General features: G+C 40.4%; 1 protein-coding gene across 3 annotated transcripts in view; it reads left to right on the top strand.

Moving 5' to 3' along the window:
* ppp3cca (protein phosphatase 3, catalytic subunit, gamma isozyme, a) overlaps nucleotides 1-16927 on the top strand; it is a 29813-nt gene extending 12886 nt beyond the window's left edge. The window contains exons 4-14 of one of the 3 annotated variants that reach the window (XM_076729908.1): nucleotides 603-714; nucleotides 2720-2865; nucleotides 2981-3120; nucleotides 5193-5270; nucleotides 5354-5448; nucleotides 5549-5674; nucleotides 6335-6412; nucleotides 7178-7262; nucleotides 8236-8333; nucleotides 11058-11084; nucleotides 14342-16927. In XM_076729908.1, coding sequence (XP_076586023.1) covers nucleotides 603-714; nucleotides 2720-2865; nucleotides 2981-3120; nucleotides 5193-5270; nucleotides 5354-5448; nucleotides 5549-5674; nucleotides 6335-6412; nucleotides 7178-7262; nucleotides 8236-8333; nucleotides 11058-11084; nucleotides 14342-14493 — 1137 coding nt within the window. In that variant the 3' untranslated portion in view covers nucleotides 14494-16927. Of the gene's footprint in view, nucleotides 1-602; nucleotides 715-2719; nucleotides 2866-2980; nucleotides 3121-5192; nucleotides 5271-5353; nucleotides 5449-5548; nucleotides 5675-6334; nucleotides 6413-7177; nucleotides 7263-8235; nucleotides 8334-11057; nucleotides 11085-14332 lie in introns of all 3 variants that reach the window. The other 2 variants (XM_076729906.1, XM_076729909.1) reach the window with 2 other exon arrangements.
* Nucleotides 16928-16989: the final 62 nt, after the last annotated feature.

Raw genomic sequence — 16989 nt, 5'->3', positions numbered from 1 at the left:
GAATGTATCTGCTCAACTCAACTCATGAGTCAATGTTTTTCCCCGCCTGCAGATCTCACTGTGATTGGCTACATTCTGTCCTCCTTGTGCTGAGTTGTAATACGACATTAGACCATCAGACAAACTTGAGATTGATGTGTGATAGCAGCAAAACATTTAGTTGGTTAATAGATAAGTTGCTTGACAGAAAACTTAAATTATTTTGATAATCAATCATTTCAGTCTCTTTTTTTTTTTCAAGCTTTTTTCTGTTTTATGTCATTGTGAACTGAATTTGTGAGATAGAATTTTAAAGATATCACTTTGGGCTATTTTTGACACTAAAGCAACCAATTCATCAGCAAAATAGCAGATTAATCACTAATGAATGATTGTTAGTTACAGTGTGTTATGTCCAAGAAGAAAGTGAGACAAGGATTGTCACATTATTTGAAATCCCAGAGATTCTGAGATGTGGTCAAACAGGAAACTGAAAACTGACTATACAAGCACTGTCAGAGTTAAAATTTTCAAGGTCTGTGCATAATCGTCAGTGCACATCTTTGACTTTTCCTTCTTCTCCCCTCCTGCCACATTTTCTCTCTCACTGTCTGTCCTCCCAGTGTGTTCTCTACCTCTGGTCACTCAAGATCAACCACCCCACCACACTCTTCCTCCTGCGTGGGAACCACGAGTGCCGGCACCTCACAGAGTACTTCACCTTCAAACAGGAATGTAAGTGCAGTGCTTCTCTCAACTACATGAAGGAAAGTCTAACGTGCACCAGTGCTCTTTGTACTTCCTCAGAGTGGCCTGTATCAGTCAGGTTTCAGATTTCAGTCAAAGCCTGGATATGATACTCACAGGATTGTTCTTGCAGTCATTGTTCCAGGTTAATTGATCATCCTTTTATTTCTACACACACAAAGCATAAATGAGGAGTTTAAAAAAAGTTGCATTGCTGTTTCCCTGCCAGAGAAGAAGTGTATGAGGTGACTGACTCCCCTTGATAAAATGACTAGCTTCCCTTAAGTAGGACATGTTTGTCACCCAGTGTCTGTAGAATCAGGAAGTCCTGTCACAAGATGTGGCAGTTTATCAGCCTGACAGACTCCGCAGAGGAGATGGAGCCTTTTCCTTTTCGTGCTGCAGACGATGAACTGCTCGAGCATAGAGAGCAGCCAGGCATGCTGCTGATGCTTCTCAGACAGTCAAACACACACACACACACACACGCTGATTTCAATCTGTGACAACTGAGTGTGTGAATTTGTCTGTCTGTATGTGTGCACATGCACGTGTGTCCGTGAGTGTGTGAAGCAGGTGTGGAGGCACTGTTATGCAGTCTCAAACAAAGACATTTTGGCAGACAGCAAAGACAACCTTGCCAGCTGCAAATAGATTTCACTCACTGCATCTCCCCCCACTCCCACCCACATACCACCTCAGCTGCACACACACACATACACACACACGAACTGTGTCACCACACACTGTGTCACCTCTCAGTTGTTTAGGTGGTGGTCTCTGGGGGCAGGGTGTAATCTTCCAGAATTCAATCTTTTTCCTTTTCACAATGAAAGCAGTTAAGAGCATGTTTGTGATCTGGGTGAGCAAATAAAGCAGTGGGGTAGGAAAACAAATCAATTCTTAGATGAAGCAAAGTCACTTGGAGAGGAGGGAAGAGTCTAACAAGCTTGTTGATGTTGTTTAAACACTGCTCAACTGAATCATTTCAGCACTGTGGAATCACATTGGATCCTATTGTAGATTTGTCCTTGAGATTAAGTGTTGAAGTTGAAGATGATTACAAGTGTGACCACAGCAGAGAAATTTGATCACTGCCCCTTTGACCATAACCTGCCTTGGCAGAGGGGTTACCTATAGAACACATCGTCTTAGAGCAAAAAACACTTCCAAACAGGTGTTTTTGGAGCGTTCCACATCGTTCCCTGTCTTTTGTTGCTCTTGTCCCAACTTGTTTGAAATGTATTGCTGCATCAAACGAAGTTGAATGGATGAATGAAGTTGATGAGTTCAAACATTAAATATATTGTCTTTGTGCTGTTTTCAATTGAGTTTATATCAAAACGGATCAGCAAGTTATCACTTTCTGTTTTATTTTTTTTTATGTGTTACACAGAATCTGGCTTGTATCTAGTCTCAGAGTAGCCTACACACTGGTGTACTGCAACACAACAAAATAAGAAACCACATAAATAATTCCATAATTACAAAAAAGAAAACTGATATTAATGATCAAAGAAAACTGAATTCAAATTTCCCTCAGGCCACATGATAAAACGATGCTCAGTTCAAGTCCAAAGCTTGAATCTACAGACATTTGTCGATGACCTGAATACAGCACTCACTTGGTGCTCGCGCATTGACGTGTTCAGTCTTTACCACCCACCTTGAACTGTCCTGCCTGTGTTCTGGCTGCTCCTGCCCTATAAGGAGTCCACTTCCTCCTGCCCTAATCTGACCCGCAGTGTTGTGCAAGCGACACTGCAGAAACTGCCTGGAAACGATCATCAGTCCCGCTGCTGGCAGAGGAGCTGTGCTACGTCTTCACAACACCTCTGACTGACCTTAATATCGCCTGAATAAGCAGACACAACAGAATGTTGGCCATTTGTGGCTATATTTTCGAAAAGAATTATAATTCTAAGAATTATTGTGATGTGAGAGAGCTACAAAAATTAACCGTGTTTTGTGCTGTGCCATGTGTTTGCTGCAGGTAAAATTAAATACTCTGAACGGGTGTATGACGCCTGTATGGAGGCCTTTGACTGCCTGCCTCTTGCTGCCCTGCTCAACCAACAGTTCCTGTGTGTGCATGGCGGACTCTCACCTGAAATCAACTGCCTAGATGACATAAGGAAAGTAAGTGATCAACCAGTGACCCAGGAAATTATGGTGAATCTCAAAAGTGAATACGCACTGTATATAAGCAGACATTTTCTCTGCTAAATGTGTGTCTGTGTTTTGGGCTCAACAGTTAGACAGGTTTAAAGAGCCTCCAGCATTTGGGCCAATGTGTGACCTGATTTGGGCTGACCCCGGTGAGGACTATGGCAGTGAAAAGACATCTGAACACTTCAACCACAACTCTGTCAGAGGCTGCTCTTACTTTTTCAGGTACTAGATAAAACTGTTGCCTTCATCAAACACAAACAAATACACCACTTTATTGTAATATAAACAATAGATTCTTTCAAACTGTGCACTGGTTTCTGACCAATCTCAGACAAATACAAAAATAATGATAATGATAAGAAAATCGAAAATAGGCTGCATCACACAGGTCAGAGGATGTAGCTTCACTTTTTTGTAGGTCAAACAGCTTTTTGAGGCACTTTCAAAAATGGCCCTCTCAAAACAGGTTAATGGAAAAAAACAGCGTGTTCAAAATAGGTTAACACATTAACTGTGGCTTTTACAAAATAGGTTAACTGCAAACAGCTTGATCAGAGTATATTCAATGAAAATAGGTTCAGAAATGGTCAACAGGCACACATCTTCATAGCACATACAATGGCTTATTTGGAATTCTGTATGTCAGCAGATACAAACTGCTTATTCAGAAAGAGCAGTCAGATATTTATCTGTAATGAAACAGAATACCAGCTGCACAGGCAAGCATGTCAACATGTTTATATCAGGAGGCATTTTTTGCTCCTGTCTTTCTAAACATTAAACAGTATATGGTGCCAAACTTACTATGATTCAGGTATTGATATGAGAACATCTTCATTTGTTTATTTGAGTACAAGTACTTTGGAACTGGTCTGCCACCTGATAGTACAAGAAATTGTGAGTCTGCTGGACTCTGAGTTGAGATGGACTTCATCAATTTCCCTGCAGCTTGTTGCAGCAGTTGTTCAAACTTAGCCTAGTTATAATGTGTTTACTAAAGGGAAATCTACACTTCACCAAATTAAAACATGTTTCACCAATTTATAAAGATGGAAATGTTGGTAGGTCCACCATTTCAACCAAATACCCATAAAACGAATGACTTTCCCATTAGCCTCAGCTGTACTTTGTGTTTAGTGCTAATTAGCAAATGTTAACATGCTAACAGGCTTAACCAACTAAATGGTTAAAATAGTAAACATTATACCTGCATGTTAGCATGCTGGTGTTAGCATTTAGTACTGCTGTGCCTAGCCGCAACTTAACAGAGCCGCTAGTGTGCTGTGGATTCTTGTTACACACATAAACAGTGTAACTTGCACAGCTGAATGAACTAACAAAGCTAACTTTAAGTTGCTAATATATTATAACCCGTGTACAGTAGAACAGGAGTAAAAGAGGTCATTAAAATGCTTAAAAGATTCAAATGCTGTTTACAGTATAAACTGGGAAGTTTGAAATTTACATTTCCTGTTCTGTTAAACTGAATGACCAAATCATTCCAGGTAACTTCGTAATATCAGATATTTTCCATTCCAAACACACATTTTTCTTTGTTTGCACATACAGTATAAATAAAACAAAGTCATACCTACATTTATACAGTATTTGCAGTTATGTTTAATATGTCATTTGGCCTCTTGAAGCTTGAGGTGCTGAGATGAGATGCCTTCCTGGTTGATTGTTGGTCATTTTTTTACTGGACAGTGCTGCAGATGTTTCCTCACATCTGAGTTACACCTCAAGATATATGATGCTACCAGATGTAGCAAATCGCTAGCTAATAGTTAGAAACTATGAAGGACTTTACAGACAGTCTTAACAATGCATTCAGGAATGGCTGGTTCAGCTGAATCCCACCTTGGTCTGAAGTTCACTGAAGTGGTAAACATCAGACATTGTTCATCTTGGCCTGATGGTGACCTGTGACATGTAGATTGCTCACTCATTTTTCTTGAGCATTAACTACAAAAGCAGTTAAAACCTTCAGGTACACGTATCCATCTGAGCTTGTCTGCTCTTGCCTTCTTCTGTCTGCTCTGGCTGGAGCCCCCAGCTTCTGGAGAGGCCAGCAGAGTCCTGGCTGTGGGTGCTCAGCATCTTTAAAGCCCTAGCTCCACAGGCCAGAGGTCATGGCGCGATGAAAATAAATCTGAAAGTATTTCCAAAGGCAAACAACAGTCAGCGAAGTCCTAAGTGGCCTCGTGCTGTTTTTGTAATGGTTTAAGTTTGAAGAAGCTTTGACCTCCACTGGTTTTAACTGTCTCTCTCTCCACTCTTTGTTCTCTTTGTAGTTACTCAGCAGTTTGTGACTTTTTGGTGAATAACAACTTGCTGTCGGTAATAAGAGCCCACGAAGCACAGGATGCGGGGTAAGCAGGGTTACAATTTTTGGATTCATTTCCAGCACATTATGATTTAGACTATGTGTGATGGGTTGTTTTGTTTGCGGCAGGTATCGGATGTACAGAAAAAGCCAGACCACAGGCTTCCCTTCATTAATCACAATCTTTTCAGCTCCAAATTACCTAGATGTGTACAACAACAAAGGTTTCTGTCTTTTTTTTCCCTCACTCTCATTGTTGAATTTCCATTTTTTTTTTCAGTCCTTGAATCTCTCCTCCCAATTCTTTCCCTCTGTCAATCCTAGCTGCTGTATTAAAATATGAGAACAACGTGATGAACATCCGACAGTTCAACTGCTCACCCCACCCTTACTGGTTGCCCAACTTTATGGATGTCTTCACATGGTCTTTGCCTTTCGTTGGAGAGAAAGGTATATTTGTTTTTTTTTAATTGGGAAAATGTGGACGGAGAGCCAAAAATAAAGCCTTCATTGCATTGCCTATGGTTCAGTGACTTTGTGGAATATGCAGACCCAGGCTTACCCGGAGACTGTCTTTCTCTGTGAAGTCATGGAATAAGAGTGAATTTTATAAATCATGCTGTTCAACAAGGTTTTGATCTGCAGCTATAGCTCACTCTGAACACAGCTGGTAGAATTTTAACACTAAGAGATGAATAAATAAACAATGAAATGTTTACTGGTAAGATGTTGCTTTTTACTTCTAAATCACTCAAAGGTTCAGGCTTTTTTTTTTTTTAAATCATAGATTGTGTTTCTGTTGTTGCATGTGTTTTGCATTCTGGGGACTTTCCAGCTAAAGGCTCTTATTGTATAAAAGCCTTTGTTTCTATAGTTGCCTAGAAAGCTGTTTATATTTAGGGAGAGCATTTAGACATACAGTAAATTACATACATTATACTCTTTAGACAGTTATGAACTGAAAGTCCACCTAATCACAAACATTTGAATTTATTGCTTCATGGAAATGTACTGTTCCAGATAGAGATAAACCAAAGTGAAGACAAATCCAGCCTCAGACATGTGTTTGGTACCAGTCTCAAGTTTTAGCTTGGCTTCTCTCCCCCACAGTGACGGAGATGCTGGTGAATGTTCTGAATATTTGCTCTGACGATGAGCTCATGTCAGAGGGAGATGACCTATATGAAGGTAAGCTTGAGAGAGCAAAAGATGCTGTCTTGCCAAATGTGATGCACACTGCCTGGCATGTTGTGTTTGGTGATCAGCGCTGTGCCTGTTGGTTCATTGAAGTTCTTAACTTGAGTTTTAATGTGCCATTTTGATTTGATATATCCCACAAAAGTTTGAATCAAACTTTGAATTAATCAAAATTCTGCATTCTCAGTGTACAGTGATGGAAGAAATACTGTTTGTTAGACACCATCCTGGCAAGAAAAAAAAATCTGGGAACAAAGGCGATTTTTTTCACATTTGTGTGATCATTTTGAAATTTAAGCATGCAGCTCAGCACTGAATATCAGCTACTGGTTGCTTCAGTCTAAAATTACACGCAGTAGATGTAGTAGATCTGCTCATCTCTGCACTGATCTGATTGGGTTGTAGATCTCTCTAGAATTCTCTCCGCTTCTGTTTTCGTATTCTGTAAATAGCATTTTCAGTTTAGTTCTTAATTTTGATGAATTGAAAATGAGTCCTGGCACACAATTAATTGACATGATGTTCCACATGCCTGATGTTAATGAAGGAGTTCTGCTCCCTGGAGTACAGCCGCTATGCTCTGAAATACACCATTAAACCCTCAATTCACCCTTTGTTCTCTTCCCACAAGGCTTTAATACCATATATTGTTCTTACTAAGTGCTAAGAAAGCCAGTAGCAAATGATATGAACAGCAGTATTGAATACTCAAGGTGGTATAATGAGTCTTAACCTTACATTCTGGATTTGTTCCAGGTGGAACCACAGCGATGCGTAAGGAGGTCATCAGGAACAAGATTCGCGCTGTGGGGAAAATGGCCCGTGTCTTCTCAGTGCTCAGGTCTGACCCTGTCATTAATACTCTGCCTGTGATGTGCCTCTTCCTTTTTCATGATAACACTCTGAATGGAAAAGGCTCCTGTACGTGTATATATGGATCACAATGAGCTCAGTGGCACGGGGGTCAAATTACCAAACTGAATCGCAGGTCACCGTGCGGCCAGGAAGATGATCGAGTGCTGCTGATATGAATGGAGTCAGTTGAGTGCACAATGAAAGCGTGTTTGAAAACACAATGTTGTTCTGCCAGGATTAACGAGCTGGCAAAAGATTAGTCATGATGCACCTAGACTGTATAATGACATTAGACATTATTCCAGATTAATGCTGTTGCTGCTACCTTGTCACACTGCTGCAAGGGGGCACGATGTGCAGCAGCCTGTCTTTCAGGCCACTGTATGTGGGTCAATGGTTTTGAAGGATTTCACAAACAGTGAAATGAAAAAGAAAAAGTGTAGATGTCATTTGGCTATACAGGTTTGTCAGGTTGGACTTCAATATTATTTGCCGAATTTTCAAAATGAACACATTGAATGAATATGCATACATCACATTTTCAAATACATTTTAAAAGCTATGCAGAATGCCTCATTTCCGTTGTTTACCCCAGTTTCTTTTGACTCAGTAGGAGAGAAGAAGATGGATAATATTAAAATTCATGTGTTAACACTACATGTGTTAACAATTGTAAGCGATCCTTAAAAATGTTGCTTCAGCTGCTAAAAATGACACAAGTTGTCACTGACCCACTTGCAGAACCAGGACACATGTTAGCAGTTTGGCTGCAGGCACTTAGAGCTGACAGTCCATCACTCTGTCAATACAGTGAGTGGGCACAGGTTAAATATCCAGTAATGACTGAACTCCTGACCTCTTGGTTACAGAACAGTCTCTTAACCACCAGGCGTTTGTGCTGCCTCCGTGCTTCCTGAAATGTAATCTGTGTGTGTGCCTGTGTTTTGTTTGTGGACTAGGGAGGAAAGCGAGAATGTATTAACACTCAAAGGCCTGACCCCAACTGGAACTCTTCCTCTGGGCGTGTTGTCAGGGGGAAAGCAGACCTTACAGACTGGTAAGTGAGTTTTATACTCAATAACCCTCTTCTTTGATTCCTCCTTGCTAACTGCCATTGAGCACCACCCACACCCTAGGGAGATTTCCTCATCCCTTGTCACCAATTGTGTGGGTTTTTTGTGCTGTGAGCAAACCTTTTATTTTTTTCTTCATGGCAAGAGGTGGTGTTCTATTGCTCCTCTAGCACATCAATACAGAAAAACACACAAGATTGTAGATAATTGCAAAGCAATAGCATTATTTTTATGCTTTTTCCTGTATTAGCCATACCTATAATGAAAGATGCATTGGTTATAGTGCACTGTATGGTCATAAAGCTGAAAATACACTTAAAATAAACAGTAAATATGTAGCTGAAGGAATTACCCAGTTAGCTTAGCTTAGCAAGACCGGAAACAGAGGGAAAACCGCTAGTCTCTTCCAAGGTAATAAAATCTGTCTACTAGCACTTCTAAAACTCACAAATTAACAAATTAATCTGTGAGTGAGTGTGTCCTGTGTTAATGGTGGCTATTTCTTGGCCAGGAGCACTAACTTTCTGAAATATCCACTGGCCGCCTCGCAACTGCTCCTGAATGGTAGCTGGTTTTTGTTACCTTTGTACACTCTGGCTAGCTGTCTCCCCCTAGGCTTTCCACTCAGATAAGCTAAACTGCTGCCAGCTCCAGCTCAGATTTACAGCATCTGTTGAACAATGAGTGGTATCAATTTTCCCATCTAATGCTCTGTAATAAGGAAAAGAAGAGTATTTCCCAAAATGTTCAAACCATAGCTAGCAATTAAGTGTTGTTTGTTTTTGCCAAAAGTAGATTTTTTTTCGATTGCAGAAAATATTCTTATCTTATCAATGATCAAGTGCTCCCTTCGTAACTCATGACTCTTCAGTGTTCACAAGAGTAACACAGGGACACGTCCAGTTCCAAAAGAGGCAAAGATTACAGTTCCTGTGTAGACACTACTCTCAGTTCCTGATGCAATACAGCATGATGATGTAAAATGCATCGACCCGTTGAACCAACTTGGTACAGAACACAAGATCGTTCTTCTTTGCAGTCTGTTTTCCTTGACTTGTGTACTTTGCTTGCACTTTTAATCATTATACCTACAAAAAATACAGCACCAAGAACTCCCTTCTCGCCGGGTCGCAAAAGGGCAGTGTGGGTGGAAGTGTTGGTAATATTTAACTGAAGTTGATGAGACAGCTTTAATAGAGTGTGTACACCAGAAAGTAATTTAACACTACACATATCACAGAATCCGTCCATCCCAGCACCGCCCTTACCATAAATGATTACTGGATATTATCTCCATTGGTAAAGCTAAAGCTGTTGTTCAGTTTAGAGACTAGCCTTCCCTAGTCCCTTTGAAGGGCTCTAGATCAATGACAGCGTGCCCACCTCAGGAAGCGCTGCCACCCCCTCTATGCAGCAGAAAGTTTTCAGGCTCTGGCTGGTCGGGGGGGTCAGCCTGTCACCTGGAAGTGTCCACTGACCCTCTGATCTAAAGGTCAGTGCCTGGCCTCGTCCGCCAGAGGACATGCTGGGAGTCACGCTTTGCCAGGCCGGAGGCTTACAGAAATTGCGGCGCAATCGAAGGAGAAACCACATGTTGGTGACCTTTTTGGAGAATGTCATTGTCCATGTCCGCTCCCCTAGCCACAGCTTTCAGATCAGCTGGGCCTCTTTGAACAAAGGGAGGGCAAGTGATAGTGTATTTTTGTCCATCCTTCTTGATTCCTCACTTTGTTTTTCTCGGTTCCACCTGTAGTTTTTGAAGCCACTGTACGACCGCTGGCACTGTTTGGAGGGGGTGCTGCTCACTGATCTTTGAAAACTGATTCCACCTAAGAGTATGCAACACCTCGCTAAAATAAGAGCAGACATCCAGTCCATGAATGAACCCCTCTCTGAGGACATTAGAGATTTAGCACAGTCGTTTTCCAACAACCAGAATTGTTTTGCCAATCTGGCTGCTGTGAGCTCTCATACATCTTGAGTGTGCATAACCATTTCTCTGAGAAATGAAATGTCATGCGCTCAGATGAGTGTCTACACTGAGAGATTGAATTAGATGATTCTTTACACCTGCACATCCAATAAAAAGAGAACATGGCTGTTTGGGTAATCAAATATGAAGAGTTCCAAAATGCCAAACATCCATTTTAAATGAGAAATATTAATCATGTAAAGTTCACCACTGAGCATTCCTAAACTCTGCTCAGTTATGATCACACGGACGTACAATTTGGATTGAACGTGTGTGTGATTAAGTGAGTGTGTGTGTGTTTGAAAGAACATCTGATTGCATGTTCACTGCAGCTTTGCCTTCATGTAAGGCTGCACTGCACAAATGCGTCGTCCTGCCTCGTCATTGTTACGCAGCTCGCCCCAGTCTTAGACTCTTAGTGCTCAGCCAAATCCCCCCTCAGCTCTCCACGCCTAAGTCCTCATGACCCTTTAACACCCGCACCATCTTAACTCTCCTGCAGGTTTCTTCCCTCTAACAATCTCACCCACTAACTAATGTGTTTTAATGAAGGTTTTACAGTTGCTTGAATTTTGCATCCATAATGTGCCATGGGTGTTGGCCTATATTCTGCCATCTGTTTCCCCTGTTTATTACACCCGGGTTTACAGTTTGATATTACTGTTGTATCTGCTGTCTCTGGCTGCCTTTGACGACTCCATTTTTTCCCCCCTTCCCTCAATTCCCATTAACATAGCTACGGTTGAGGCAGCTAAAGCAAAAGGTACGCATGGCTGTGGCTTAAATCTCATGTCTCTGTTTTGTGTGTGCCCCAACTTTAAAATTTCTACTTTTTGTCTTGGTTTTAATGTTCTTTTGTGTCCCCACTGTTTTTACATCACTGATTATTGCATTACTGTATATTACTTAATTGCTGGTTGCTCTTGCATTATCAAAATCTGTTGGACTTTTTAGTTACGGGGTGTCAGTCAAGCAATAAGAGAAACACAGATAAGATATGAAAAGACAAACATGAAATTGAATGAGAAGAAGCTTGTTTCAGACTAAAACTGGTACAACAAACATTGTTTTTTGGTGCAAAAATTAAATGAAATGCCCTATTAGAATGCCTTCAAAGAGGTGCATGTAAACAAGATTACTCTTTCCGGCCTTGGTTGAATCACGCTTGTCCGTGTACATCAGAAAAGTAAAGCCTATGCTACAAAAGAGGAAGTTATGTGTACCATGTGTGACCTGGCTTGACCCTTGTTGACAAGACTTTCCCGGCTGTGGTCACATTGGCTTTTCTTGCCAAGTGTGGCTCCCCACACAGAAAAGCCTGCTAAGACCTGGCTGAGATAAGACCAGGGACATCCCTGCCTGGGATATTTTCAGAAGCTAATCCTGTTACACTATTTGGCTGTTGTTACGCTGTCTGCCCCTTCTGGTTGATAGTGGAAGTAGCTTGAGCCATCACAGTCATTTATTTTATCAGATACATAAAATGTGAAAGGTTATGTCGGGGTGGCTGTGCTGCAGAGCACATCAACAGACGGGGAAGTAGAACTTAACAGACAAAGCAAAGTGGAAGTGCTGTCAGCCTGCATAACTTTAAGCAGTGGTTTCCAACCTTTTTTGACTGATCTGTCCCTGCATCCCCATCAGATATGCTCAAATACCCTCTCGCAGACCTAGTGTTGTTTTTGGCGGCTTGTTTTAATTTTAGTCTTAGTCTAGTCTTTGTGTCAAGCTGTCGTTTTAGTTTTTATTAGTTTTAGTCACATTCATCCTCTTTTTAGTCTAGTCAAGTTTCAGTCGACTAAAAGTCTGAGCATTTTAGTCTTATTTTAGTCAGAATTATCCGTGACTATTTTCGTCTAGTTTTAGTCGACGAAAACTGATGACATTTTAGTTTTAGTCAATGAAAATTGTATTTTAGTCTCTTTTTAGTAATGCAATTCTATTTAACCCAGTCAATAATATAATATAATATAATATATAATCAAGTATAAGTAACTAGTAATATAGACGAAGCCAAAATTTTCTTATAGCCAAACCCATTTCACAATTCAAACAAGGTTCACATTCCATTCTCGACGAACCCTCGCTGGCATGTTCTCTGTGTCAGTTGTCTGTCTTTAACGCTAACCTACCGCAGCTGCATCTTCTAAATAATGCCACGAGTGGGGATTTAGGAAGTGACGTTGCCTGCAACTGTGCATTGTGACCTGATGCAACCCCTGAAGTGAAACACAGGAAACACAAATACTGCATAATAATGATAACAATGCAACTAAATGAGACAAAGTAACGCTATAATATTTCGTCTTGTCTCGTTTTAGTCAACGAAAATGAAGAGACATTTTAGCAGAGTTTTTATATTGCAAACCACATTTTGTCTCGTTTTTATATGTGAACAATATTACATTATATATGTAATTATAGTTATTGTCGCATGACCAGCATTTACGTTGCATCTCTTCTCGTTTTCGTTATGTGATAAAGGTAAAGGTTAGTCTTAATTTTCGTTGATGAAGGCAACACTTCGCAGACTCCATCCATCATGCTCCAAATGTGTTCATTCCAGTTGATTTAAAAGTGCATTTGTTAGTGTTTTTTTCATACAGTTGAATCGTCAGGGATCAGATAGGTTTTATAATGTTTGCATTCATACTTCAACCACTTGAAGTGGCAGAACTTGGTCCCTTCAACCACCTGTTCCTTCATCTATCAATCTTAACAGTTTGTACATTACTTATAGCTAACTGCATTACCACCACTGCTAGCTAACTATTTCAATTGTTATCCATTGCTTTTAACTAATTATTTCGACTGACTAGCCCTGCTGTTAGCTTATTATTGTTTATCCATTACATTTATCCAATTATTTCAATTGTTTAGCCATTACTTTCAACTAAATATATAAAATGTTTGCACAATATGTCTAGCTATTTCAACTGATTACATTTACAGATTACATTTACCTGGTTAATGTTAGTCCATTAGGTTTAATGATATTATGTCACTTATCCGTTAGTTTTAGCTAATGCTTAAGCATTAGCCATTCGTTTTAGATAATTATTTAACTGTTATCCTTTGATTTTAGCTAAGTAGTTAAATCATATGCCTGTTACTTTGGGCTAACTAGCAACTTGTATGTTCGCGTGCTGACTAGTTTTCACACTCAGTCACAACACTTGGCTTCAAGGTATTACAAGTAGCACTGTGAGGCGCAGACTGTACAGTCCGTATAGCTAGGCTAGGTAGCTTGTGGTAATTGTGACAATGAATTACTAAAGATCAGCATCAAAGCAATTTTTAATTCTATCAGAGTGTTTATTTTTCTCCAAAACATAAATGAGTGAATAAACTTATTTGATCAAATCATAATCTTTATTTTTTCAAATGAATGGAGCTCCTCCACAGTCTTCCCATGCACCCCTTGGCAACTGCAGAAACCCCCTTTGGGGAACAAGTGTTCCTGGTTGGGAACCACTGACTTAAAATATGGTTAATTGAAATGAGCACCAGTGCTGCATGGTCACAGATATCTGGTTGTGCAAGAGTACCCTTGGGGACCTAGTTTCTAAGGCTGTAAATCCACCTAGAAAACCTTCACATCAGATTGTTCATTCTCTATAAACTTGATAACTTAAACGACTGAAGAGTGTGTCTGAACAGTACCTTACAAGTCTGCTTTTCATTTGCACACGTTTTCTGTCTGGTTTCCTTGGCTGTATCGGGATGTTACCGTAAGTGTACAGAGTGTGAGGTGTTTTATTGTTGTAGCTTGTCCCAGTGGTGTTTGAAGACTAGGAGTCATTGTTTACCTGTGCATGTGCTGTATTCACTGATCATCTCTACTGTACTAGGCTGATACTGTGCTCTGTGCTTATCAAATGAAACTTCACATAGAATCCACTTTGAGTGAAGAATATGGTTAACAGCAAATATTTTCAGGGACGGGAGCAGGCAAATTACTCAACTCCACTTTCTGATCATTTTCTCTCTGCTTTGTCCTCTGCCCTTCAGCCATTCAAGGCTTCTCTCCCACGCGGAAGATTCGTAACTTTGAGGAGGCACGCGGCCTGGACAGGATAAACGAGAGGATGCCTCCTCGCAAAGATGGCCAGCAGCCAGACGGCACGACAATCAATACCAACACCCCCAACAAGAACGGCACTGATGGATAGGCAACAAAAACTACACACTCCCGTCTACACACAACCCACACACATCAGAGCCCCCAGCCTCTCTCTCTCTCTCTCTCTCTCTCTCTCTCTCTCTCTCTCTCTCTCTCTCTCTCTCTCTCTCTCTCTCTCTCCCTCCCTCCCTCTCTCCGTCTGTCTCCTCTACTGAAACTGCCTGTCCATCTTCTGCTCACCCTCAGTCAGGCATGGAAAGAAGGCCACATTGCATTGCTGAGAAAATAACTTCCAGCTGCTGAGAAAAAAAAACATATGGTGTGTTATCTGGGGGAAACCCTAATCTTATTTATTAAAAATGAAATATATTAGATATATTATGTCATAGCAACAAATCATTGAGTCGAGACATTTCGCAGTTGTTCAAATGAAGTCCTAACTTATACATGTCAAAGTTACAAAGAACAGAATTTTCTAAATTTGAGTTGACGGTTAGATGAAGCCCTCGTTATCCAGGAGTTTTAGTCACTTTAAGGTTTTTTTATTGTCGTTCTCCATGTGTTTGGTAAGGGAAAATTTGAAGTACAGATACGATAGCCTCGACAGCCTCATGTGGCTCTTGCAAGGTTTGTGTCCAGAAATGTTTGGCACATGAGGTTATACGTACAGTGCAGTGTTTGCTTACGTGTGTCAGTTGAAAGATGAATTATCTATGTATTGAACTGAGAAAAAGAATAAGGGAAGTCAACTGTATCAGAACAATTATTGCAAATTAATATTTTATACTTAAAGCAGAAATTTAATCAAGACTTATAGTCTTATTTATACATTTTCCACAAACCTTTGATGAATGGACTTTTGTTCAGTATTTTGTTCTTCCTGTGTTATTATTTGTGAATGAAACGGTTCAAGTGAAGGATTAATGCTTCGTGTGCAATGATAGTTACTGTTGCTGGCTGTTCTGTGCTGGTTATAGCTTGTGTTCACTTGATGGCAACTAGGATGTTCTCGCTCCGCTAAACCAAAAAAGGGACACACAGTGCATCATGTCTTATTCTGTCACCACAGCCAGACCTGTCAGTACTCCCACGTCCTGCTTGGAGGCACCTCTTCTTCTCAAGCACCGGAGTAAAGCCAACCTCACTGGGGTTGAGCAGGTTGTGGCACAAGAAACCGAGACAAAAAGGACAAGTTTTTCTCTTCATTTGACATTTTGGACAGAGAGGACATATTTGCTCAGAAAGCAGAGGAACTGCTGGCCATATGTCCTCAGAACAGACTGATGTTCATTACTGCTTAGGAAACGTCAGTGTATTTAACAGCATTCTGTGGGTTTGAGTTGATGTTTTACTGTCAAAAATATGGGGTGTGCTTCTTGGGCTTTCCTTTGTTTCTAAAGCTGTATTAGTGTCTCCATCTACTGTTGATTATACAGAATGCAGATGTTTTTTGAATCGTGGTAAACGTGCGTATCAAATAAGGGAAGCATCTGACATTCAGTGAAATGACAGCACTTTGACGATGCTGTATCCAGACACAATGGACTGAGTCATTCCCCTCGGCAGGGATGATACTATAAAAGGTGCCGCTGCCACACTAACAGCTGTCTATTAAGGCCTGACAGTACTGTAATCATCTCAACCATGGCTGACTCATATATTATACAGTATATTATTTTCACAAGTCGTGGTCACACCAAGATGAAGACTATTAGCACTTGCTGAGGTTGCTGGTGTGTGTATGCTCAGCTCTCTTCTGGCCTCAGCACCTCCTCAGCACCTCCTCTCTTCTTCACAGGCACTCCCAACCCTTTAAGACCTGCTTTTACTCGGACACACAACCAACTCAACTGGTGCTTCGACACACCTGACTGTAATTCTTTCGTCTTTTTGTCACTCAAGAAAGGAGGAGGAAATAAGCTTTAAGATTTGCTATTTTCTTGTGAATATACCTTTTTTTTTTCTTTTTTTTTTTAATGAGGCATTTGTGCTCTTGTGCCATGCCACCTTGGCCACACATGTCAAGATCTGTATGTGTGTGTGTGCGTGGATGGTGAACTGAGTCAAGCCAGGAGATTTTCAATCACACACAATTAAAGATTAAATGTCTAATATTAATCTTCATATCTCTAAAATTTCCAAAATATTGTTGTTTGCTGTTATGTTCCGTAGACTTCTGGGGAAACTTCCTAAACATTAAGTATTTCGGTTTACATTCATAACTGTGATGTTCAATTTTTCTTTTTTTTTTTTTAAGATAAAGGCTTTATTGGGTGAGCCATACAGTATACTGACCTCCTGTTAGGTCCTATACATATCTTGCAGAATGTAAAAGATATTGTTCATTGAGACTCTTATCATAGCTGTAAACAGGGGTGAAAAAACATTACCGTACTTGTCATGCGAGGCCATGAAATCTTTTACGTAGATGTATCACTTGAAAGAAAAGAATAAAATTCAAATACAGTGTTTTATTTAACTCATCTTGGATGTTGCTTCTTGTTATTTCAGATCACTTTGGACTCCAAATAAAAGTTTCTGAATT

This window comes from Chaetodon auriga, chromosome 5 (genome assembly GCF_051107435.1).
Source record: "Chaetodon auriga isolate fChaAug3 chromosome 5, fChaAug3.hap1, whole genome shotgun sequence".
Lineage (NCBI taxonomy): Eukaryota > Metazoa > Chordata > Actinopteri > Chaetodontiformes > Chaetodontidae > Chaetodon > Chaetodon auriga.
This window is presented reverse-complemented; position numbering and strand designations above follow the sequence as displayed.